Source organism: Neolamprologus brichardi, chromosome 16 (assembly GCF_056152115.1).
Source record: "Neolamprologus brichardi isolate AB-2024 chromosome 16, ASM5615211v1, whole genome shotgun sequence".
Taxonomy (NCBI): Eukaryota; Metazoa; Chordata; class Actinopteri; order Cichliformes; family Cichlidae; genus Neolamprologus; species Neolamprologus brichardi.
Window position 1 is genome coordinate 24,081,498 of NC_142119.1, and position 23,660 is coordinate 24,105,157.

General features: G+C 40.2%; 2 protein-coding genes across 3 annotated transcripts in view; one reads left to right on the top strand and one right to left on the bottom strand.

Moving 5' to 3' along the window:
• agps (alkylglycerone phosphate synthase) overlaps positions 1-12,210 on the bottom strand; it is a 29,041-nt gene extending 16,831 nt beyond the window's left edge. Inside the window, exons 1-10 of the mRNA XM_006788443.3 lie at positions 11,958-12,210; positions 6,486-6,575; positions 5,278-5,368; positions 5,070-5,190; positions 4,873-4,947; positions 3,758-3,829; positions 3,116-3,195; positions 1,839-1,919; positions 587-712; positions 364-472 (exon numbers count right to left, since the gene is read on the bottom strand). Of these exons, the coding sequence (XP_006788506.2) occupies positions 364-472; positions 587-712; positions 1,839-1,919; positions 3,116-3,195; positions 3,758-3,829; positions 4,873-4,947; positions 5,070-5,190; positions 5,278-5,368; positions 6,486-6,575; positions 11,958-12,145 (1,033 nt within the window). The 5' untranslated portion in view covers positions 12,146-12,210. The remainder of the gene's footprint in view (positions 1-363; positions 473-586; positions 713-1,838; positions 1,920-3,115; positions 3,196-3,757; positions 3,830-4,872; positions 4,948-5,069; positions 5,191-5,277; positions 5,369-6,485; positions 6,576-11,957) is intronic.
• Positions 12,211-16,867: 4,657 nt separating this feature from the next.
• On the top strand, positions 16,868-23,536 carry nfe2l2a (nfe2 like bZIP transcription factor 2a). Of its 2 annotated transcripts, none has more exons than XM_006788444.3 (5): positions 16,868-17,078; positions 20,045-20,302; positions 20,571-20,660; positions 20,759-20,950; positions 21,935-23,536. In XM_006788444.3, exons 1-5 carry the CDS (start codon positions 17,043-17,045, stop codon positions 23,153-23,155), a joined length of 1,797 nt encoding a protein of 598 aa, XP_006788507.3. In that variant the 5' UTR covers positions 16,868-17,042; the 3' UTR covers positions 23,156-23,536. The 2 variants fall into 2 exon arrangements, with proteins under 2 accessions (XP_006788507.3, XP_035762683.2); XM_035906790.2 differs by having other exon boundaries at positions 20,045-20,290.
• The last annotated feature ends 124 nt before the right edge of the window (positions 23,537-23,660 follow it).

The following is a 23,660-nucleotide window of genomic DNA, read 5'->3' on the forward strand; positions in this document are numbered from 1 at the left end:
TAAAAAGTTTGTATCCACAGCTGTTTAACATAACGATGCCAAGAGTCTCTGAACCTCCTCATTATGCAGGGGAAACCTGACATATGGCAGTATTCTCTGTGGGTATTCACAAGGACAGGACAGTGCAGATGGGGAGCAGAGGACACTTGCTGGTTCCTAACTAACACCTCTCCGGATCACATTTCCACCAATGCTAGTAAATGTGTAAGAAGAGGAGAGCATGAGAATCATCCTGATGTTACCGTTTTATCACAGAGGTTTCAAAGACACGCACACAAACCCACATTGACATGCATGTTTACACAACTGCACACACGCCCACATGCACTCCTGAACTGGAATAACGTGAGAAAGTCATCTAACCTTCCGAGCCCATGATGAAGTGGTGAACATCCGGCCCTGTGGACATGCGAGGTCCCTGACAGCTCTTTTCAATCACACCTTGTGGGGTAACCATCTTTATGTGGACAACCTATTCAGTGAGAACACAGCTTTAGAACCAAACATTACCTGCCCAAACTTAAAGACGTGAAGCCCACAAAACCTAATGTAATAATTTTCTTTCTACGGGTTTCTGCGCACTCACCAGGTCCTCAATGTTGCCATAGATGTTCTTCTTCATACCTGATGCTCTGGTTGCTACCCAGCCCCCCAGGGAGCTGAACTCCATGGAGTCAGGCTCGTGTCCTGTACAGTAGCCGCTCTCATTAAGCTGCAATAAAATGGAAAAATATAAAAAAACATGTTTGTTTTTAACTTAAAAGGGAGCCAGAAATGTGTGGTAAACAATGATGTCGTAAACCCACGAGAATGTTTTAATAACAAGCGAAGAGAATGCGCAAGCAAAGGGAAAATATAATTGCACCTCTGCTGCTGCATGTCACTGCTCTAGTTATACCGCAATGTAAAAACGGCGGTTTTATGGCATTGGTGGTTTTATAATGGCCCAAAATAAACCAAGTGGAAAGACTGAATAAATAATGCACTGATCTCTCTCTCTTTAGTCTGACAGCAGCTCTGCTGTCATGTGCAAAATAATGCCTGTAAACTTGATACGTGCAGCACACACAAGCCTTTGTTAGTAAAACTAAAATAATAGTAAGTTTTACATATTTATTTAAGTGTATGAGTTATGCAGGCAAGACTGCTTACACATTCCTCTTCCACAAAGAAAAAAAGAACAGAAAAAACACTGTATGGCTTTGTTCCTTGCCATGCAGTAATAACAATGTACTTCTGAGAAAACTATTCATCAGATTCACTATCCCCAAGGCTTTGAGGAGAATGTGTAGGTCATTGGGAGCCCACACATTCTCCTTAAGGCAGACGTAGCACTGAAAGATTGCATCTTTAGGCGGAACATTCAACAGTAATAATAATTAAGATCTTAAAGTACAACAACAATGCTCCCCAGAAGCACAAGGGTAAAGTCAAGCCTTGTTTTATCACAGCATTCCTCTGGAAGGCAGTTTATAATGCAGACCCATCTGCTCTATGAAATCGGCCCAGTCTAAATGCAGAGGTGGAGTCTGCTTTAAATGCAGCTCACGCATTCCTCTACATCAAACGCCTGCTCCTTCTCCATTTTTCTGAATTAGCTTGATGGTGCCATCTGCTCATGACCACCGTCTCAGACTCTAATCTCTCCCCTTCAGCGCTCTGCTCCTACCGCAAACTCTTTCCTGCACCCCGTTAGATCTACTGAGCAAAGAGTACCAAGGTGAATGAGCACAGACAGCCTCCTAGGGAACAGGCACACAGCTTGATTGTTGGCACAACGTTTTATATTAACGTAAGCTCTTTCGGTGAATTAAAATGGATGGGCGAGCAGTACTTACCAATCTCTCTAGATCCTGACCGACAATGCCAGCTTCCACATGGGCAGTTAAATTTTTCTCGTCAATCCACAGAATGCGGTTCTGTGACAAACAAACAACATGTCTGAGGACGTCATAAACATAAATTTTATATTTCACAGAGTTTTTTGGGAGAAATGTTTTTTTTTTTAAGCCGTTTCCTTTGTGTAAAACGGCTGCTTTCAAACAGATATTGTATATCACCATGTCTGTCATCTGAGCTCTGCCTACATCTGGTATGTTGACTTAAAATATCTCAGACTCAGACATAAACATTGCACTCAAGAGCAGGCTGTGGAGACAGTCTCTTCACAGTTTGCTTACAACACGGTATGTTTTTCATCAAAACGTCTGAGGACGAATGTGTGCAGACAAGGATGGGAGACAACTGTCAGTTTCCCAAAGGCTTAGCCCTACCTATAGGAGGTCATAAATTAGTCACCAGAACTAATAAACGTTCCGTTCCTACTACATTGCTCCTTTCATGTGGTTCAGCTGGAGACATCTGACCTCTGATCCCTGACACAGAACGCTGGTCACTGATGTCAGTGGCAGCAAACTCAATGAGTGGTGAGCTAGGAGCTTGTAGACAGCTTGTATATCACCTCTGGGTGAGCATGGATCAAAGTGCTTTACTGTACAGTGACAATTTTCACCACTTTATATTGTATCCGATAAAAGATTATCATGTTTATGGGGACTTGTTTGGGATTGTATTAAGATTAATGGCTGGTGCATCACTTGGGTTTTGTCCCTATCCACACAACTAATTTACCAATTCTAACTCTGGCTGCACTCATGTTAGTGAAAAAAATGATGTATATGGGAAAAAGGAACACTGGAAACACTCAGTCTCATAATGCAATAGCTTGTAGCACACACTAACAGTTTCCACTATTCCTTAGCTGTTATCAGCTGATAAAAAGAAGGAATTCCTGAGCCCAAATAATGTACATGTACTATTACTACAATCATGTTTTGTCAAAAAACACAATTTTACTTGACACATTTTTTTAGTAATCCAAACCTGAAGAGATATCAACAATAGACACAGAAAGCTATATAGAAAAGATCACAACAAGTTGAATATTAATCTGAATATCCATTTCAGCTTATGGCCTGGTGTCAATGAATAAGTATACTGATCCAGCCTGACTCTCTCTCAGTCTCTTTTCAGATTATTGTTCTAACATTAAAGATCAGATAGATTGATTTTAGTTTAGTTGTCCTTAACGCTGATCGCGCAGGTGTTTACGTACCATCTGTGAGGTATCCAACGACACAATGGAACGAGTTTCCTCTGGGGGGCACTCGAGGGCACTAGAGACACTAGTCCCTCCTAAGAGATAATAAAAACCACTGTTACAATAAAACTCCTTTTCACAGCAGTCATTTTGACACGTTACAGGAGAAAAAGCACCATCTGAATAGCTCATCCTTGAGGTGCAATATATAATTTTTTCTTATGGCACGTCTGCACACTTCAGGATTTCACTGCAGTAATGAATGACTGACTTTTATTGATATGATTGTCACGAACCTGTTCGCAAACTGCAGTAAAACTAACAATACGTAAGATTTTTTTCTCCCATATTATTAGCATGACATTTTTTAGTAGAGACTGACAGAAGAAAACAAACAAAAAAAGTTACAATCATTTCCTATGGTTGTAACCACCACAATTAGTGCAGTGTCCACTGCACTAATTTTAACAGCAGCATCTATAATACAGATAATAAAGCTTTCACTAAGCCCTCACCCACCCACATAAAAAACAGATAACTGATGGATGAAATTACACTATATGCTACAAGTTGCGAAATGCAAATAAACTAGAGCCCTATATTAATTTTACATAAAAGCTAATTATGTAGATTAACGCCTTTGATTTCATAGCTCACCTCCATATGGCATCAAACAAACGTTGTGTTTGCATGCGAGCTCCACAATTTTCACTACATCATTGTGACAGTCTGCAAAAAACATAGAAGATTGTTTTGTCTTTTTGAAACATAATTCTTTTACCATCTGCTACAATGTTTATATATTAAATATTCATAAAATAATATTTTTAAAAAAGCATGCACACACTGGAAAGGGAAAAAAATGATGGCACATAACACTATCTGCATACCACTGACAACGTAAATGTATATTTCGTGAACCGTTAGAGCAGGGGGGGCCAGCAGGGAGACAGGGCATCCTTTGATTTGCCTGGGGCTTTCCTCAGGCTGAGTCAAACTGCATGAAGCTACACTCTCTTGGGTGGGACATGCTAGATCAATACAGATGTATTTTAACCAATCAGAGCCCATATACATTCACACTGGGGCAGTGAGTGAGTGGGATGAACAGCAATACCAAAGTACATGGATGTGCTTGACTGGCCTCGAGAGCTTTTAAGAGGCAGTGAGAAATGCTTACATTCTACTGCATTTGGGCATCCAATTAAACACATAGCGTAGGCCAAAGGATTACAGCTCCACAAACTAAACATCCACTTAAAATTCACTTGGAGAGGCTACCGAGGAATGGCAATTATAGCTCAAAACATCTACTGCACATTTAGTAGATGAGAGTGCATTTGTACGGTTGGAAAAGTTAAAACCCTGGATTAGCCACTGTGGATGAGAATGTGCCAACAGTTGCCTGGTGATTCGCTTCCCATTTGGGAGGCTGCTAATCAAGTTTCAACCATCAGTCAACATTTATTTGCATGATAAAATAGTGCTAGCCATAACAAGACAAAACCAATCTCAGAATCATAATTCATGGGTGTACTATGCAGGGCCAGACTGTGGAGTATTGGGTGTCAACCGTCCTCCCCCTGACGCTTCTTATTAAGCTTCTACTCATACATATTAATATCCCTGCTGCTGCAGAGATTAACCCTTTAAATCACCTAAGCCAGTAGGAGGGATCAGTTATGCTATGTAGGAGGAGAAAAGCAGACACACAGTGGAAAGAAATTATATATACGCAAGTTTAACAGTGACAGCATAGCTTCTGAACTCACTTGGCCATACAACCAAATCTGGAACACGGCCAATTTTCCCCTCTCTCAAAGCAAAGATCTCGTGTAAGCAATGGCCTGGAAAAAAATTTAAAAATGAAATTACGTCACCATTTTTAAAATATTTTCATAACAAATGAAAAAAATGTTGCAAATTAAATTACAATTCACAGACATTAAAAGACTTTTTTCTGCCTTACCATGTGAGCGAAAAACCCGGTCTTCAGCGTCATGAGAGAAGGGAATGCCTGTGGACTTTAGCTCCTTCAAGAAGGCCTCGTTTAGAGTGGGAGGCTGAACAGCACTGCTATTCAGAATTGGCTTAAACAAAACAAACCACAGTGGTTATGGCTTCTGCACGATGCCATTCATCGAAGACGCAACAAATAAACAGGAGCTGTTACTCACTGCTGCTGGAGTTTTGTGCTGCAGATTGGCACCGAACGTGCTTTCCATCCACTCTCTGAGGCCGGGGATGATCATACCGCTCAGCCTATACCTGGATTGTGTAAAAGAGGAAAGAAAGTTTGAATTACCAATTAAAAATAATCAATCGAGTCTCATGTATTAGCTTTACTGCAGCAGAAGTGAAACTCTGAAACTGAAAATATCTGCATGCTTGACTGGGCAAATTCATTTGGAGAACCAGACCTGTGGCTAATAAGAATACAGTATGAGATCTGAGTCCAGTGAGGTTATTAGACAAGCAGAGCAGCAGTGACAGTGCTGTTATTGCTTTTCCTTTACCATCACTTTCATAACTGTGCCGGTGTCACAGATTGGGCCCATCTGGGGACTATGGTGTACCTTTGTAAAATATATGCAGTATTTAAGTGAGGAAAAAAAAACCCTCATGCAGCAAGCGAGCCAAGGAGGACGTCACCCTTGCTTCAGCTGATATACAACACCCAGATAGCTTTTTTTGTCGGTAGGGCACGGAAAGCCCTGAGGGCTTTGTGGTAAGTGCTTACACAGGAGGAAACTGTGACAGTTCTCTGTTTTCATTGTCTGACAGGCACAGCTACCTCTCCCAGAGCTGTTTGTGATGTTTACGGAAACAAGACCCACCTACATCTTTGCTCTTGTCGTAGCAGGCATGGATAAAGGATATGTAAAGGAACTGAGTAACAGTTGTTTCTGGGAATCTGCAGCAATTAAAAGTACATTTTTTCTTACACCTACATTTGCATTTACCATCAGACACATAACTGCCAGCATAATATTCATCTTATCTTTTTAAGAAATTGGTGAGTTGTTTCTGCTAATGGGCACCTGAGTGCTAAAAATCACAACCAGTGACCTTCTCAGATGACAATAAACAGTTTAAATGCCAACCACTAGGTGGCAGTAGCACCACATTGTTGTGAGCACACAGCAAGCACAGAGACGGCAACTGATTTTCGAAGGCTGGGTTCAAGTAGTGGGCTGTAAAAAAAAAAAAAAGATCAATGCAAAGCTGCAGCCTCAAGTTACACAAACAGAATGAATGCTAAAGCTCAACACAGTGGCTAACACTAGATTAGAGGGAGTGGATGAGACCAAGTAATGACTGATTTTTCACCAACAGATAAGAATAAGCTTTACCTAAGAGTGCTGGGTGCTTTCTCATACTTTACCTTTTTCCAGTAAATTCTGCTTGGCCTTTCTTGTTGTACAGGAATTTTGAATCGCTGTATCCCCAGCCATTCCATTTCATAATCTCCTGTCTGTGAAAAAAATGAATGTAGGCACAAGTTAGGACTTGGGCAGATTATCACTCAAGGTTACAATAGAACATGTGGGGATTATTCCAGGGTGTGGTGCCCTGGTTAATTTGCCATCCCAGTCCCTCTGGGCTGGATACTGGCTCAGCATCCTTCCTGACAATCTCATGATGTTATCTGAAAAGCCAGACATATAGAATATCCCTTAATCTTATTAAGCCAGTCCCAGCTTTTCCATTAACCTGAGGTGGATATGAAGTGGCAAATTTACAAAATGGGAGGCTGCAGACAGGCACACCCAAATGCTTTGCCCACAGGTTAGCAAACACATGGCTCTTTTAGTATTGCAAAGGCAACTCATTCAAACAACTTGTCCATCCACAGAAGAAGTGAGCATACAGTCCTTGAGTTCCATTTAATACATTAGATATTTTACATTTATGGCACCAATCAGACATTTTTCAACGGCTACTTTTAACACTCCTCAGCTTTTTAGGATTAGACTTAAATGTGTGTGCTGAACTTCCAGGCTACACTTAACAAAAATGGCACGTAGACACCAACTACGCTTTGTGTTTTTCACTGTACAAACAGAAACCAAGTTGGGAACTAGCCAACAGATACTACGTGGCTGTGCTTGCTTTGCAAAGATGTAAATTTCAACAACTGTCACTATTCTGTTACTGTTCTGAGATATCAAAATACAAATGCTGGCTTTACCGCCTTATGACTGTACTGTACAATGCTGGTGTGCTGTACTTCTTAAAGAAAGACAGCTGTACAACCATGTACAGATCAATAATCACGGGTCACTTGGGATGGCATGCTACTGTTGGCATAAAAGCCATTACTAAGATTAACACATGCCAAAATGGGGTTTTCTCTAAATTATGAGCAGGAGTGACACACTAAGTCATACTTTAATGAATCCTCACCACCACTGACAGAGTGTAATAGCTGCTGTACATGCGAAATAAAACTGTCTCCGTAGCTGGGCATTGTGTCTGGCAGTAAGCCAGTAAGTACAGACTACTAACTTTCATAGGGGCGACCCTGGCTCATGGGATTGGGAAGCTCATCTGTAACTGGAAGATTGTCGGTTCGATCCCCCTGCTCTCTCTGTCTTGGTCGTTGTGTCCTTGGGCAAGACACTCTACCCTACCGCCTACTGGTGTTGACCAGAGGGGCCGATGGCGCGATATGGCAGCCTCGCTTCTGTCAGTTTGCCCCAGGGCAGCTGTGGCTACAAAGTGTGTGAATGTGAGAGTGAATGAATAGTGGATTTGTAAAGCGCTTTGGGTGCCTAGAAAAACGCTATATAAATGCAATCCATTATTATTAAAGTACAGGTACCAAAAAACAGAAACTCTCTTTCCGGCTATTAGTAAGCCAGGATTCTTAAATTGTGGGGCAGGGTTGCTTGGGTGGACATGGACATGTGGAAGTAAGGCAAATGAAAATAAGAGAATATACAGTTAAGTAATGAGAAAATAAGTGCTATTATGCTTTTACAGCGTACATTCTTTTTTTTTAACAATTAATAAAAATTCTTGAGTGGCTGTATGAGCTTCCTTTGATTTCAAAAGTTTGAGAACCACTGGTTTAAAGAGAAAGCGCATAAGGTCTTGATAAGCTGCACTCCTGTCTGTGTGCACCCCAACTCTGTCTCTGCACAACATCTGTTACATTCCTGTCCATCCTGGAAGCTGTACTTCTAAAAGTTTCTTCTTTTATCCTCCCTTAAAGATTTTTTCCAAGTGTTTCTTTCTAATCAAAACCTGGTCTAAAGATAGATGACGCCATATGTTGTACAGATAGAGAAGCAAATCTGTGTAAACATTTCTGATCCATAAAAAGTAAAGTTGCCTTAAAATGATGCAATCTAGTAAATGTGATGGTCGTAGTGAATGAGGCATGCTTTAAATGAAAAATGCCTTTCACAAGTAAAAGCTGTTTGCTCAGCCCGTTTCCTGCATGACTTTTGCTCTTCGTACTACTTTCTAGTACCTAGCAAACAAAGCCCAAAGGCGTGACAGAAATCTACTTCCCTCTCACGGAAAGATTACTACGTGTGTGATGACGCAACATCTTGTCAACTGCCGCTTTAGGACTGGGGAGAACACACAACCTGTACATCAAGATTCTTGCTTAAACATGCTTTTTAAAACAGAAGCTAAAATGCTTCTCATCACACACAAAGCCCTGAATGAACAGGATATAATCACATTTTTCAATTAATCTTACATTTCGTTTTTAATAAAACTTACAATTATGATTGGATCAGGTGACCCTAACAACACCACCAGTTATGCTGGTGTGTGCTCAGGCTGCTGGATTCCTGCTGTGAGACATTAAGTACCTTTCCCTTCTCTCCTCTTTCGCTATCATTTTCCATTCATTTATAGGTTACTATTAGATGCCATCAACATTACTGTGCAAAAAGTCTTGAGTTGCCAATTATTTCTTTATATTTAGCATCCAAAGAGCAAGACCTTTGTATTTTTAAGTGATTTTAAGCAATAGTTCTTCAGACTTCTAAAAGTCTTTTAAAGTTTTTTTGGGGTATTGGCTGTTTTTCACTCATTTTCAGCCCAGTTCTTGTACCTGAGCATATTCAGAGGAATTATTTTCTGTTTGTTAATCCACTTAACATTGGGGGAGGGAGGAAAAAAATGATACTGCAGGTAATTGCTTAACACGATTCAAAGACTGACTCAATCTTATGGCAACATTTAGAGCAGGTTTTACTGTTGGTATGCTTGACCTATTTTGTAATAAAACAAAGTGAGATAATGTTATCTTACACGATAAAACTGACCTATTAATCATTTAAGGATAAAAGGCTGCCTAATCAACTAAGCTAACAATCAATTTTGAAATTATATTATTAAAAACTTTTAATAATAACAAAAATAAGCATACTAATAATAACAACTTGTATTTATATAGGTCCTTAAAAAACTTACCAAAAAACTTAGTAGCAGCCTGTCACAGAAACACATAATTATTTAAAAATTAAAATTGTATTTTTTGCAGAAACACAGTGATTCCCAACCAGCTATTACACAAAAACTTGGCACCTAACCTTAAAAAGTAAACTGGAGGAAAAAGTCGAGGACAAAAAAAGATATCTTTAGCAGATAAACAGTATAAAAAAGTGATGTCCTTGAGAAACAGGGGGGGAAATCCAGAAAGGACCTAGCAAAGGACCTGAGAGATGTACCTGGCCCTTCAGTTCATCCATCTATTGTTCACTGAAGCCTCATTTGAAAGGGTCTCAGTGGAAGTGGCTGTCAAGAAGCCATTCTTAAAGAAGGGAAAGTGTGAAAAAAAGACTGAGGTATGCCAAAATACACCAGAACTGGGCTGAAAATCAAGGGCAACAGGTCTCAGTGAGTGATGGTTACAAATGTGAAGTTTTTGGTTTAAACTGTTATCAATAGTACAGACAAGGTCAGGAGAGGTGTATAACAATATACAGCTATCTGTAAAGCATGGTTAAGATTCTGTCATGTTTGGAACTACATTTAAGCCAGTGGTGTTGTCAAAATTGATACAATTATAGATACTGAAAAGTACTGTCAGATTGTGATCTACCAAGAAATACCATCTGGAAAGCATCTGATTGACAACAACTTTATTTTTCAGCATGACAATCATTCTAAACACACTGCCAAAGCAGTAAAAGCACACCTTATATATCTGGATAGAACAAATACACAATGCAAAACTATCAGGCATGGATTGGGCCCCCCAGAGCACAACATTAATGAAGCATTGTGGGGCCATCTTGATAGAAAATAGATGATGGCTGAATAAAAGGTAGCCATCATCATCAAAAAAACAAAAAGCTCTAAATTTCCTTCAAGAAGCCTGAAGAACTATTCCCAAATACTACTAAAAGAAATTACGAGAAATGCTAAACAAGAGAGGTTAAGGTCTGTTGAAGAATAAAGGTGGTCATACCAAATATTGACTTTCAAGCTTGTTAGAAATGTACAAACTGTTTTTGCCTTATATACTGTATTTGCATGTATGTTTGTACACGTCTCGATAAATTCCTTTACCAATTTCATATTTGCCTAGCAAAATATAGAAAAAAGGGGTGATGCAAAACATTTTCAAATACCATATCTGCCACAGTTTGTACTTATCATCTTTAAGCACCTCCGGCTCTGGAACTGTATGTTTCCAGTCTAAGGGGACTAACCAACCTTCCAAGTGTTTCTTGTATTACGTGTTTGGCATCTCGCTTTGGTTTCCTCTCACCACAAGGAAATTATTTCCCTAGTCTTACCAAGTAATTGTTGATAAGAGAGTCCCATTTGTAATGCTGTAGTGTTTTTAAATTACAAGATAAGTTGCCTCACTCTAAATGAGACACTAACAGGACTGAATGAAAGAAGTGTAGTTATACCACTGAAACAGAAATTCTCTTACACCATATAAGTAGTTTAGTCTCACACTGTCAATTGATTCTTTGACTTATAAGTTTGGCAGATAGCTAGTGGCTGTGTAGCTGTTTTTGCTTTGCATTTCCTCAACTATCAAACTATCACAAGTATAGCAGACAGGGGTATAAGACATAATATTTAGCCGCATTATCACAGTGTCATACTGGCCTGAAAGGCGCACGCATTACAAGGCCCGATGCACATACTTTTGCCGATTGTGTTAGCTGTTGTTATCTGCCACAGACGCTAGATGTCAGTGCTCTGGTGGGGGTTCCTCAAAAAGCACTAGGCTGCTAATAGGTTGAAAGTCAGACCACCACTTGTGCTGACCAATCAGAGCAACGGAAGAGACAGAAGTTTCTCTGTCTCCTCTGACTGTTGTTACACTTTAGCTACAGGCTGCTTTACTTTTTTACCCAAGATGTCTTCTCACAAGAGACAAAATTTTGGTGAACCTGCTAACGGGTCAACTCCAAAAAAGGAGAACCGCTTATCAACCCCACTAAATCGGACAGCTCAGTAACAGTTAATGAATATCAAATCGGATTAATCAAACACTAAGGACCTCACTGAAAGGAAACATAGTTACATAACAAATAAAAGAATGTACTTCGAGAGTGGATGAAAGTTACAGCTGGCAAACTTTAAGAAAGTCGACTTCTTCCTCCTACACTTAGCCGCACCCACCCCTTAGCAAATGAATGGCTGCTCTGTAGCCTAGAAACGTTAGCTATGAAGCTAACCAAACTCCGCTTCAGCTACGTTTCTAACAGACATTTATGTCTAATGGGGAGACAGCAACCAGCCTACCGCTGCACGTCACCCAAATGTCTCATGTTTAGCTGGTAGTGCACTTAAGTTTGACTTAAGAAGTAGCCAAAACCACAGCGGATAAGCCCCCCTCGTCCACCGCTCCATCACAGCCTCGTACCTCCTCCTCGGCACAGTCCTCCGCTCGCTGGAGACATCTAGCTTGTCTCCCTGGGCTTTGCACTCCGCGGCTAGGATGCCCGAGTTACCCTCCACCGGTCTCTGTAAATGCCTGGCAATTACACTCAGTCTTTGCTGTGCAATGCGTTGCCTGTCAGAGCTATCGCTGCCGCTGCTGTTGGACGCCATGCTGCTTCCGTGTTTGTACAGGGAGGGAGCAGATCCGCGAGCTCCTGTCAGAGGTCAGAGCAGGGAAAGTGTGGCACATTCAATGCCTGTAGGAAATAACAAACCCCACACGCGAGTGTTAAATGTAAAAAATTAGGATTTTAAAGCATACAATACAAAATAAATGTTGTTATCTCAGAGGTCAGAGCAGGGAAAGTGTGGCACATTCAATGCCTGTATGAAATAACAAACCCCACACGTGTTAAATGTAAAAATTAGGATTTTAAAGCATACAATACAAAATAAATGTTGTTATTTTGGGTAAATTAATTTGTTATTAGACACAGGGCTAGTTTATACATGAAAACGGTAAGTCGATTAAGAAAAACATAGGTCAGCGCATTCTTTAAGGTTATTTTGAAGTTATTTAAACATGGACTGGTTCTAGCTTCCCAAGTGTAAGCATTTTGCGTTTTTATAGATTTTAATAACACGTTTAGCTTTTGGAACGTGGATTACGGATTTTCCACATCTTAGGACCCAAGAAAAGAAAACTGTTCACGATTTTGGGCGATAAGCATTGCACTTGTGCCTACAATCTCCATAAGGTTCATACTATAAATAAATGAATAAAACATTTTATTTATTTATTTTATCCATCAAGCTTTAAACGAACCGTTGGCATCAATGCAAAGCTCCCACCTAATTCTGAAAGGAGTAATCGAGAAGTATTTGAATGCACCATTTAACTCGTTTCCCAGCATGCATTGCAACATCAGCATAGACTGTAAAGGGCTGGTTCCATATGTTACACTTACTGCTGAGGCATCTTTTATATGGCTGAGCCCGGTATAGTTTGTGGCTGAGATAGTAAATGCAATTAGTTAATTAAATAAAACAACTGTAACCCTTATGTTTGGAATATTAAAGAATTTAGCGGGTTTATGAAGAAGCACTTATACCCTACATTAAACACCATTTTGAAACAACTGCATGAAAGTGAACAGTGGAAACATGCAATTCAGCAAACATGTAAGTTAAGTATCAGATTTTTTTAATTGTCTTAGTTTTAGCCAGGTATATGTCAGACGAATCCAAATCTAAAGATTTAAACTAATCCTAGAACATCTGTACATCTGTAAGGATTTACCTTTACTCTGGCTGCATCGTCATCTGCCTCATGTGTGCACTTTTTTTGATGTGGTTGTAAAAACAGAGTAACTTGAAACATTCAACGCTGTTTACCTTTCTGCTTCACCTCCACTCAGGCACCTGACCAGCGTGACTAGCGCTTCCATATGGTCCACATGGCTGCTTTTAAACTAATGATTTGACACAAAACGAATACACCACAAGCAACATTATTGTGAAGCACATATCAATTAGGATTAAAGTACTGAAGGAAAGAGACTGTAAAAAAAATCTTAAAATAGAAACTTTATTTTACACAACATTTGCCAACAGAAACAATAAGACGTTCTATAAACTAAAATGTCCAGATGTTTGAGGTTTTATTTCCAAAAGGTTAAAAGTATTAGCTTCCAAAACAAAGTTCTGTAATGCACTGACTGCGGGCAGTTAGAGTCTAAGTGTATCACAGAACTTTATTTGGAAAGCCACAGTGCCACCTCATAGGTTTGTCCTTGTGTGGAACCTTATCCTCCTCATGACTGGGTGCTCCTTCAACCTGCAGCAAGGCACAAAAGCAAGGGAAAACAGGACAGCCATGTTGTATTATCTTTTTTATTTTCACTATACTGACTCCACTGAAAAATATATAACAGAAAACGGCTCGAAATAGCAGAGCTAAGATCTAAAGTGTTAAGGACGGGCCTAAAGAAAGGCAAGCTGTTTGGTGGTTCCTCCCTAGAGTCACACAGGTATATAGAAGGCCAGGTGGTGTCTTTTTACACGCTGTTAGCAATACAGAAATGATTAAAGACCTAAATAATATTTGGGTGTGTGCAAAAGTTGATCCTGCAGTACAACCTCCTCAGAAATGGTTCTTGAGTGTATTTACTTACCTCTTTAGTCTTGCCCATCTGGTTGCTTGCAAAGGTTACATTTTGCATCTACGCTGGCTGGCATATTTTAAGTTTTACACTGTTGCTGATACCTTTTTGAAAGGATTACTTCACTTCAAGTACCACCGGGTATAAATGAGTCTACCTGTTGAGCTTTAACAACTTTCTGAATTAAACAGGCTCTTGAGAATAACCCATTTACTAAAGAGTGATATGATAGCAATGAGGAAAGTTCAGAAGGCCAGCTGAGCTCCAGGGGTATTGAGTTCTATCAGTTTGAATGTAGTTGGAAACTTGGCACTTCATCAGCAACCAAATGACAGCAACTTCAGAAGTGCAGAAATAACGTTCAAAATCAACACTGCAACGTGCCAACCGGAATCTTAACGATTATTTCTTTAAGAGGTACGATTTTAAAGGCAAAGTGAGCTTTGCAAGTCATACTGTACCTGATATAGGTAGACACAAGGGACCAGCTGCAATCCAACACGAGGGGAAAACAGTCTAGATCATAAAATGCAAAAGATGAAAGCGGGCTGAGGACTTTGCACGCCACGGATAGATTCACATTGCAAACGCCTGTTTTCACTGCAGTTGATGTCCATCGGCGAACTTGCAGCGCTCTAATCGTAAGGTGGCCGCCGCCGCTTTTACCTTTTCTTCCCCCAGTGCTGTGCAGTTCACTATATGCAGCTGGAAGAATGTCGACGTGGAGCTGCCAAACGTGAACGCGTATTCAGGAGCGCGCACGAGAGGCAAAAATAGGCTTTTTTAGTGTAATTTCACGTAGTGGCACAGCGAGCTGCACTTTAGTGCGAGACTCTTCACAGATGGGTGCTACAACCAGGAACAAGTCTGTCTTATTACGCGGGCATATCTGAAAAGCCACTTAATGGCACCTCGGTTTCGAATTCTTACTAACGCCGAGGTTTCAGAATGATTCAAATGTGATTAAGAATGAGGGTTCTTCTTTGGGTTATCTTCCTCTTAATGTTCTTAAATAGGCGAATCTTAGATCGAGTGCTACAACGTTTATTGCATACCTGTGCTCTCCACCAGCGTGGAGAGAAGATTTATATCCTTTAGCCTACTTAGGGAGTGGAAAAGTAATAATAAATCATAACCCACATTCCAATTTTTGGAAAGGTCCGAGGAATTACCAATAACATTTAGCTGAATGAAAAGTAGTGCTTATGGAGAATGTCCTCTTTCATACTCTTAACTTGTTAATGGATATGCTTTACTGTTAAAATAGCATTTTAATGTTCTAGTTTGTCAAGGTGGATGAATGTTTGATGTTGTTATTAATGTTAATTATTAATGTTAATAATCTACAGCACATGTGGTGAAAGAAATCATTAGACCTAAATAAAAAGCAGCTATAAAACACAGCTATATGGCCTAGAGTGATCCAATATCCTTATGCTTTAGAATATTATATTATTACTACTATTGATTAACTAGTTTCTATCTATCTATCTATCTATCTATCTATCTATCTATCTATCTATCTATCTATCTATCTATCTATTGAATAAGTATTAAATAGCATAAAATGCATTAAAATTATTGCACTATATTCTATACATTTACTAACCATATGATAAGTGCCCCACAAATGGAGTAAAAACCTGCATATTTACTTACAAAATGTGCAGTATTTCGGTAAGCTTAGCAAATTCTGGCTAAACAATAAAACTATTAATATAACCTAAACAATTTTTCTACACCCTACACACTACAGTACCTTCATATATGTACCAGTTTCGAAGAATAGCCTTTTGTGCATTATAATGGTTAAAACTTTAATATATTTTTTCTACACTACATAATACAAACATATATATTGATAAGGGAAAGGCATTACAGATCTGCAAATCTTTGAGATTCCTCACTTACACGTTTTAGATCATTACTTCAGTTTTGTTTAATTTTATGAGAAATAGTGTAACAGGGAATAATTTAGCTTGTAGCACATTTAGTTAACCCACTGTAATGATTCATTACTTGACAGATGAAGATTTTCCAATTAGAGCACCCAGTGGATTATGGCAGAGTCTGACTCCCACACCCCAACCTCCTCCCAAAAGATGTTAGTAACAGTTCCACCCATTTGAACTAGTATCTCTTATGCACCTACTTCCCCTCCAAAAACAAACAAACCAATAAACAAACAAAAACATATAAACTAACAGGAATCATTCTGCACTGGGACTTTTACCACATATAGGTATTGTTCCGCTAACAGGTCTGAGCTTCAGAGTAAAACATTAAACGCAGGACTGTAACTTTAAACTGGGTGTTCTGTTTCTCTCTTTATGATTTTGTGATGGTCTACCCAGCTGCACAAGGAACATCAGGGCCCCAGGGTCTCCAGCTCCACGCTGGTCACGGTCACCAGCAGGGGGAGGTATGCACCAAACAAAGTCTGGTCACGTCCGTGACGAAGTTAAAATAGAAGGTACACTATATATATATATGTCTTTTATGAGCTGGCTTATGTAAAGCTGACTATAAACGAACGGTATAACATGTTGCAAATTACGTAATGGTTAAAGTATTATAAAATGTTTAACTTTCACATAAATATGTTGTGTAATTTTTTTCCGTGGCAACTATTGTGTTAAATGTACTCCATGCGCACGCACACACAGTCCTTATCTCCAGCCCTCATAGGCCGCTGCGAGGGGGACGATCCCGGTGGGGACGGCCATCATTTCCGTAATGCTCATTAGGTTTGGAGGAAGCAGCACTTCTCGCCGCTCAGCTCCCGTGACGGACTATATCGCCTCCAGACCGCTCGCCATTTTTATATCCAATATAAGGAATAACTCACACATTTTTCAGTCATACGGAGTTTTTTTTTTTTCAAAACCTCACGACAGAGCTCCATAATGATGGAAATGGAGGTGATGCATTCCGGTCAACAGGTAAATAGAGTATTTCTAGCTAGAAAAGAGTAGACAAACTATCTGACATTGGCTGTCAACTTCCTTTTTAATGCGGGCTATTAGAGAGATAGACTTTATGTAAACTTTTGTTTATCAGTTAAATTACAACTAAATTACAGTACTAGTGTATTTACGCCGGTGTTACAGACGTTATAGCGTTAAAAGTGTGAGGTAGACTACGCCGACAGGCTGTCTTAGAGTTAGACATGTTAACTGTCTTTCAGTTCTGCAAGTCATCCACTTGTGACGCTTTTCCTGGACAGGAAAAAAAATCCCCATTAACAGAACAGGTTCAGATATTAGTGTTGTGATCGATTGTCCGAATAAAATAACAGGTTCTTTTATCCTGGCAAGTTAGACAAACAGAACCTGGACTGTGTTGAAGCTTTTGTCGTAACTGTGTCATCATCTCCCCCTGCCCACCCCGCCCTCCTCCTGCTCAAAGCATGTGATCCCATATCTGATAGCTTTTATAACCACCATGAATGATTTCTTTTACTGCTGCTTATGTCTTTGCTGTGTGTTTTACAGAGTTAATAAAAAAGGGACCAAATATTAGACTAGACTTGTTTTCTAGCTTTGTTCTTATACACTGAATGAAAACATTGAACTTGGTTGAAGTTTATTTTTTCCTGTGACATGGCCTCGCATCTTTAGTGTTTCGCTAAGCTTGTCATAGGTGAGGGTCAGTGGAAGTACAGTTGACTGATGAAGGCCCAAAGGGCTGTGCAGCTGTGTTTCATCATCGACAGTTGAGATTGGATGTCCACTGAATGAAGTTGAAAAAAGGCATGTTACAACAGCAGGTTCGGGTCCCTCTTTCGGGGCCTTGTGTTTAACTGTAGATAAGTAAATGAACAACCAACACTAAAGGCTTGTTAAGTTTAATATGTATCTCTGGTAACTGTCATTCTGAAGGCTCTGTGTGTAAAAGCTTTTTTGACTGGTTTTTGTGTGGCATCAAGGTGCAGGAAGTAGTTTTCTCAGCCTTCCCCCCCCCCCCCCCCCCCCCCCCCCCTTGTTCTGTTGCCAGTCCATGTCTTGTGGCAGTTGATTGTCACACCTTTACTTAAGCACACCCACATTCACAGAGCCCAGTTGTCATTAATACAGAATGTGCTGTTTATAAAGCTGCATTATAACAGCAGGCTAATTTAACAACCACACTGAAATCACTCACTGACAACAGTCAGTTTTTTGGCCTTGCGGTGGTTGTTTTTTCTAAAGGACTGGCGTGACTTGTCTGATGAGCTTATTAGGTGTGACCAACAGACAAGAGTGTTTTTTTTCTTTCTTTCTTTCTTTCTTTTCTTCTTTTTATTGTTGTTTGTTAGAAAACATCAGCAACCTCAAGAAGTGAGTTTAGACATCCCACACAGACATTTTAAGGGACTTCCTCATTCCTGTACAAACCATAATGTCTAGTTGTGTGCTCACCTTCCAACCAGCGAGCAGCCTTAGTAATGTGTAATCCTTCAGTGGTCATAGCTCTGATGCAACACAGAGGCAAAGAGGGTTAGTGGGTTCTTTTTTTTCTTCAGCACCACAACTGTAGTCAGGAAAATGGTGTCAACAATGGCTTAAAGTATTTATAGGTGCTCATATGCCATTATTATTAGTTTGTGGAGGATTGTGACTCATCCTGTTTTTATTAAAAAAAAAGAATTGAAGAAAACATTATCTGACAGGGTTTTTCTAAACAGTCCCACATCCTCCTTATTGTACATTGTTCTGCTTTGTTCTTTATTCTCCCTGAGTTCCCTTTTGGTGTCCTCTAGGCTCTGTCTTTTTTTTTGTATTATAAACCCAAGCTCATAAGTAATGTTTACACCCAAATCTGAGGAACAAACAACTCACATGCTCATTTTTTTTTGTGTAAACCAGTATCGCGGGTTTATGTAACATCCTTGGGTCTTGTGAAACACTTTCCTTCTGTAAATAAATTCTGCTAAAAGCCTAGAGAAGGGGCCAGCACAATTTATCTTCAGACATCCTTGTTTAAAAAGGCAAATAACAATCGGCAAGTTAGGGGAAATCTACAGGAAATGGTACTAAAATGTCATTGCATGCTCTGCCTAATGTGTAAATATATGTAGGACAAGGCTATTGTTGTGCTAAGATAATTTAGTAGTACTTGTAATAGTTGACTTAAATACCTAGTGAGGGTGAAATTGAGGAAATAAGCATTTTAATTTCACTCAGTATGACATCTATGACCTCATAGTGTGATTAGGTACAAAGGTACATTGTAACCACAAACCTTTCTGAAACCTTACGCTGTAGCCTTTGCCGTAACCTGAGCAACTTCAAAGAAATGTAGCTATAGGTTGGCATCAATGTAGCTGTTGCCAAATACACATATGTAAATGCAACACCATTATAGATTTACCGCATAATCATAATTGACAAATTACAGTGCCAATTTTACTTGCTATGTTTATATGTTCTTTGCTCATATGTTCTTCACCAACCATAATACTGAATACTATGGCCACATTGTCTAAATGGTGTAATATGATTTAACTTCTAAACTAGTTTGAACCATCCTTTAAATCTGAACTTCAAGTACTCGCTAAAAAACGATCCCTGGCTGTGTGGGAGTCTGAATACGACAAACAAATTCACACTTCTGCGTAACTGGATAAGCAGTGACTACTTCCCTTCACTGGAAAAAGTATCAAATGAGGATATGTGTCTTTTGCTGGTGTGTGGTGACAACAGAGGAAGGAGAGAAATGTGTTCATTATTCATGCAGTTTCTGTCCCTCGACATTAGTGCCTGTGTTGTTGTCGGTGATCAGATACTGAGGGACAGGGTGTGGCAGGTGCAACAGTCACGCTTCGCAGCAGGGACGTTCTGTTTTGCTCCGATGCTCAGAACACTCCTATGCAGGACAGCATGGCTGCTTGCAAACTCTGTTAACCGATCTGCGGCTGTCTTTCTAGGACATGGACCTGATTGACATACTGTGGAAGCAAGACATTGATCTTGGTGCCAGGCGTGAAGTGTTTGACTACAACCACCGTCAAAAAGAGCATGAGCTCCAGAGGCAGCGGCAGCTGGAGGAGGAGAAGAAGCTGCATTTGCTCCGGGAGCAGGAGAAGGCCCTGCTGGCACAGCTACAGCTAGATGAGGAGACGGGAGAGTACATACCTCGAGCCCCGCTGCAGCCTGCCGTCACACCTCTAGAGGTTGGTACACAGGTACATACACTCTCCATCATTACTCATGTCAAAGGTACACCACTCCCACCTCATTTTATAGGCTCTGGCTGTGTTGTAGCTAGGTTACCACCTCATCCTGTGTAAATGCAGCAGCGCAGTTTGGACTTCAGTTTTGCATCAGTGCTCTGCAGGGACCCGAGCGCTATAAATACACAATCATGTGCTGCTGTTAAAACATGGTGTGCCAAAAAGCTGGTAGATGCTAGATGGTAAAAAGTAACACAAGGTATTTTAACTTCTGTTGCAGAATGCCAGTTTCACAGAAACAAGTGACGCCATGTCATTCGATGAATGTTTGCTGCTACTGGCAGAGACGTTTCCTGTAGAAGAAACTGAGGTAAGAACATTGTGCAGAAATTAACAGAAATGAACCGCGTGATTGTTGGGCATTGTTTTTAGCTGTATAAAAACTGTCATATCTGTTTTGTCTCCTAGAACACTTCAGTTTGTCTGGACACACCTGCTGTCTCAGCAGCCATCAGCAGCAACATGATGATGTCCCCCGAACAACCAGCTCCATCACCTGCCACCCTCTCCCCAGGACAGCTGCCACCACCAGCACCACAGGGAATGTCCCCAGATTTGGAGGAGGCCTGGATGGAGATTCTGTCCCTCCCCGAGCTGCAGGTATGACACAGAGATTTCTACGAACTCAGTGACATGGCATTTCGTGTGGTGGAACAAATACAAAAAGAAAAAAAATGGATAAAAGGCAGGAGCTTGACATTAGAGGACAAACAATTGTTGTTTGCTTTAGGAATCCAGTGCACACTGCTAATTCCACTCTGACTAACTTTCATCATCTAGACATTTTACAGCATTAGAAGCATGGTTGCTCAGGGGTTATATAATTCATATGATTGATAGCCACTAACATTTTTGCGCAGAGCCAAAAGATAGCTTGCTCAGATGAGGTGTGTCTTCAAATCTTTGCTTAGTAACAGAAAGGTGAAGTCATTTTCATTAGCTGCTTTATCAGCTCGGTTTCAAGGCACCTCATATTTGCATTAGCTGGTGGGTGGAGCATTGCACCATTAGTTGCCTCGACCTTTGACTGAGTGGACTGGGCTGCGGTTGTAACCATAAAATAGAATTGGCAGGATTAATCTAGTTAGTTGGTGATGATACTAAAAGTGTAGGAATGAAAGCTGAGTAGAATTGTGCTCAAACTTGGAAAAGCTGCTTCATGAAGATAAGATATTCTGTTTACAGCAGTAGGAAGTTCCGACATTTCAACAACTGGATAGTTTTGTTAATCACAGTAGGCAATCTTGTGCTAAAACCAGCTCTACCGGCATTCAGTGGAGCACAGGGAGCTGCAACAACTGAACAGCTCAATGGTTCAGACTTTGTTAGCTGAAACCCTGTTTAATGATAACAGATTAAGAAGGAGAAATTTAATAGAGTAAAATTATACTTATAAAACATACTAATCTTAGGTTTCAATATTTCAACAATGAAACCACTTAATAACAGTCATTCAGTTTTGAATGTGTGATAAGTCTTTTTTGTAGGCTTTTTAATATCCTACCACACATAAATGTTGAGAATTTTTTAAGCCGTACTTAAAATGAGTGCATTTATTTTAAAATTGTAAATTTTTTTTTGTAGGAATGCCTCAACATGCAAATGGAGGACACACTGGAGACCACAACCTATCCCCTTCAAGACAGCCCTGAAATACAGAATCCAAACTATTCTTTTTACCCCATGACAGATGAGAAAGCAAACAGTTTAAATGTCGATCCCACAGAGTTTATGAACACATTTGACAGCTCCATTCCCAGCATGGCTCCAGCTGATGGCCTCAGCCCGATAAAAGTGAAAACCACTGAATTAAATGCTAATTTAGGCGCAGAAAGTTTCTGTAACATATTTTATCAGAACACTATATTGGAAGAGAGCAGTGGTCAGCATGAGCTCGAAGGAAATGAAAGTGCTGCCGTATCCGATGTCCCGAACGAGGCCCCCTTCACTCCCATGGATTTGTACAGCCTCTCACCCGGAGATGCCTTTGACAGAAGCAAGCAAAATCTAATAACAGAACAGCCAGACTCAGATTCGGGGATCTCTACAAATGCAAGTCCTGCAAAATCTGCATATGGAAGCGAGTCCTTTAGATGCAGCGACTCGGACATGGAGGAGATGGACCAGAACCCTGGCAGCGCAGAATCTGACTACTCTGAGATGTTTTCATTAAATTTCCAACCAGATGATGCACATGCAGCAATTTCTGTATCTATACCATCTCAGCAACCAAATGAGCACGAGAAGAATCCCAAACATAAGGTGGACCCAGGAGAAGAGAGCAGCCACAAGAATGCCCCCTTCACCAAAGATAAAGCGAAGAAACGCTCTAATGTGCGTCTCTCCAGAGACGAACAGAGAGCCAAGGCGCTCAAAATCCCCTTTACCGTTGACATGATTATCAACCTCCCCGTTGATGATTTTAATGAGATGATGTCAAAACACCAACTGAACGAGGCCCAGCTGGCCCTGGTCCGCGACATACGCCGCCGCGGAAAGAACAAGGTGGCAGCCCAGAACTGCCGTAAACGCAAGATGGAGAACATAGTGGGTTTGGAGAGTGAGCTGGACTCGCTGAAGGAAGAAAAAGAGCGCCTGCTGAGTGAGAAGAGCAAGAACATGACAGACCTGAAGGAAATGAAGTGGCAGCTTAACAACTTGTACCTGGAGGTCTTTGGCATGTTGAGAGATGAGAAGGGAAATTCCTACTCCCCATCAGAGTACTCCCTTCAGCAGTCAACGGATGGCAGCGTCTTTCTCGTTCCCCGCATTAAGAAGACTTTTAAAAGTGACGACAGACACTGATCTCCTTTGTAATATGGTACTTCATTATTATACTATACTATGCAATAACTTTGTAGTTGCTCAGCTTTAAGCGTTAATAGCTCAGCAGAACTATTGTATAGTTTTTGCTTCTCTTGAATGTTCTACTATTTTTTTATATTTTACTTCTTTTGTACTCCGACACCTTCACAGATTCTTTAACCAATAGTTTGTAAATATAAGCACTGAGATTGATTTTAAAAAAAAGTTACTGTGTTTGTACATATATATTGTATATATATTATATTTCTGTATGCTAATGACTATTTCAATCAGTTACTTATTTTATAACTTTATCCTTATGATTTGCTCCCCTTTTTTATTCTGATTTCTGTGCTTTGAAATAAACTATTCATATAGCTACTTAGCCTCCCGCTGACTGAAAACAATATTGTGTGCTATGCTGCAGCCACAGCCCACAACAGATTGGTGCCAAATGGATATGTAGTTTTAAGATACTATTGCATAACCTACCACATGTTCAAGA

Coding starts and splice junctions, on each gene's coding strand:
- nfe2l2a (XM_006788444.3), top strand. CDS start 17,043: ATGATGGAAATGGAGGTGATGCATTCCGGTCAACAG. Junction 17,079..20,044: donor TGATGCATTCCGGTCAACAG/GTAAATAGAGTA, acceptor CTGTCTTTCTAG/GACATGGACCTGATTGACAT. Junction 20,951..21,934: donor TGTCCCTCCCCGAGCTGCAG/GTATGACACAGA, acceptor TTTTTTTTGTAG/GAATGCCTCAACATGCAAAT.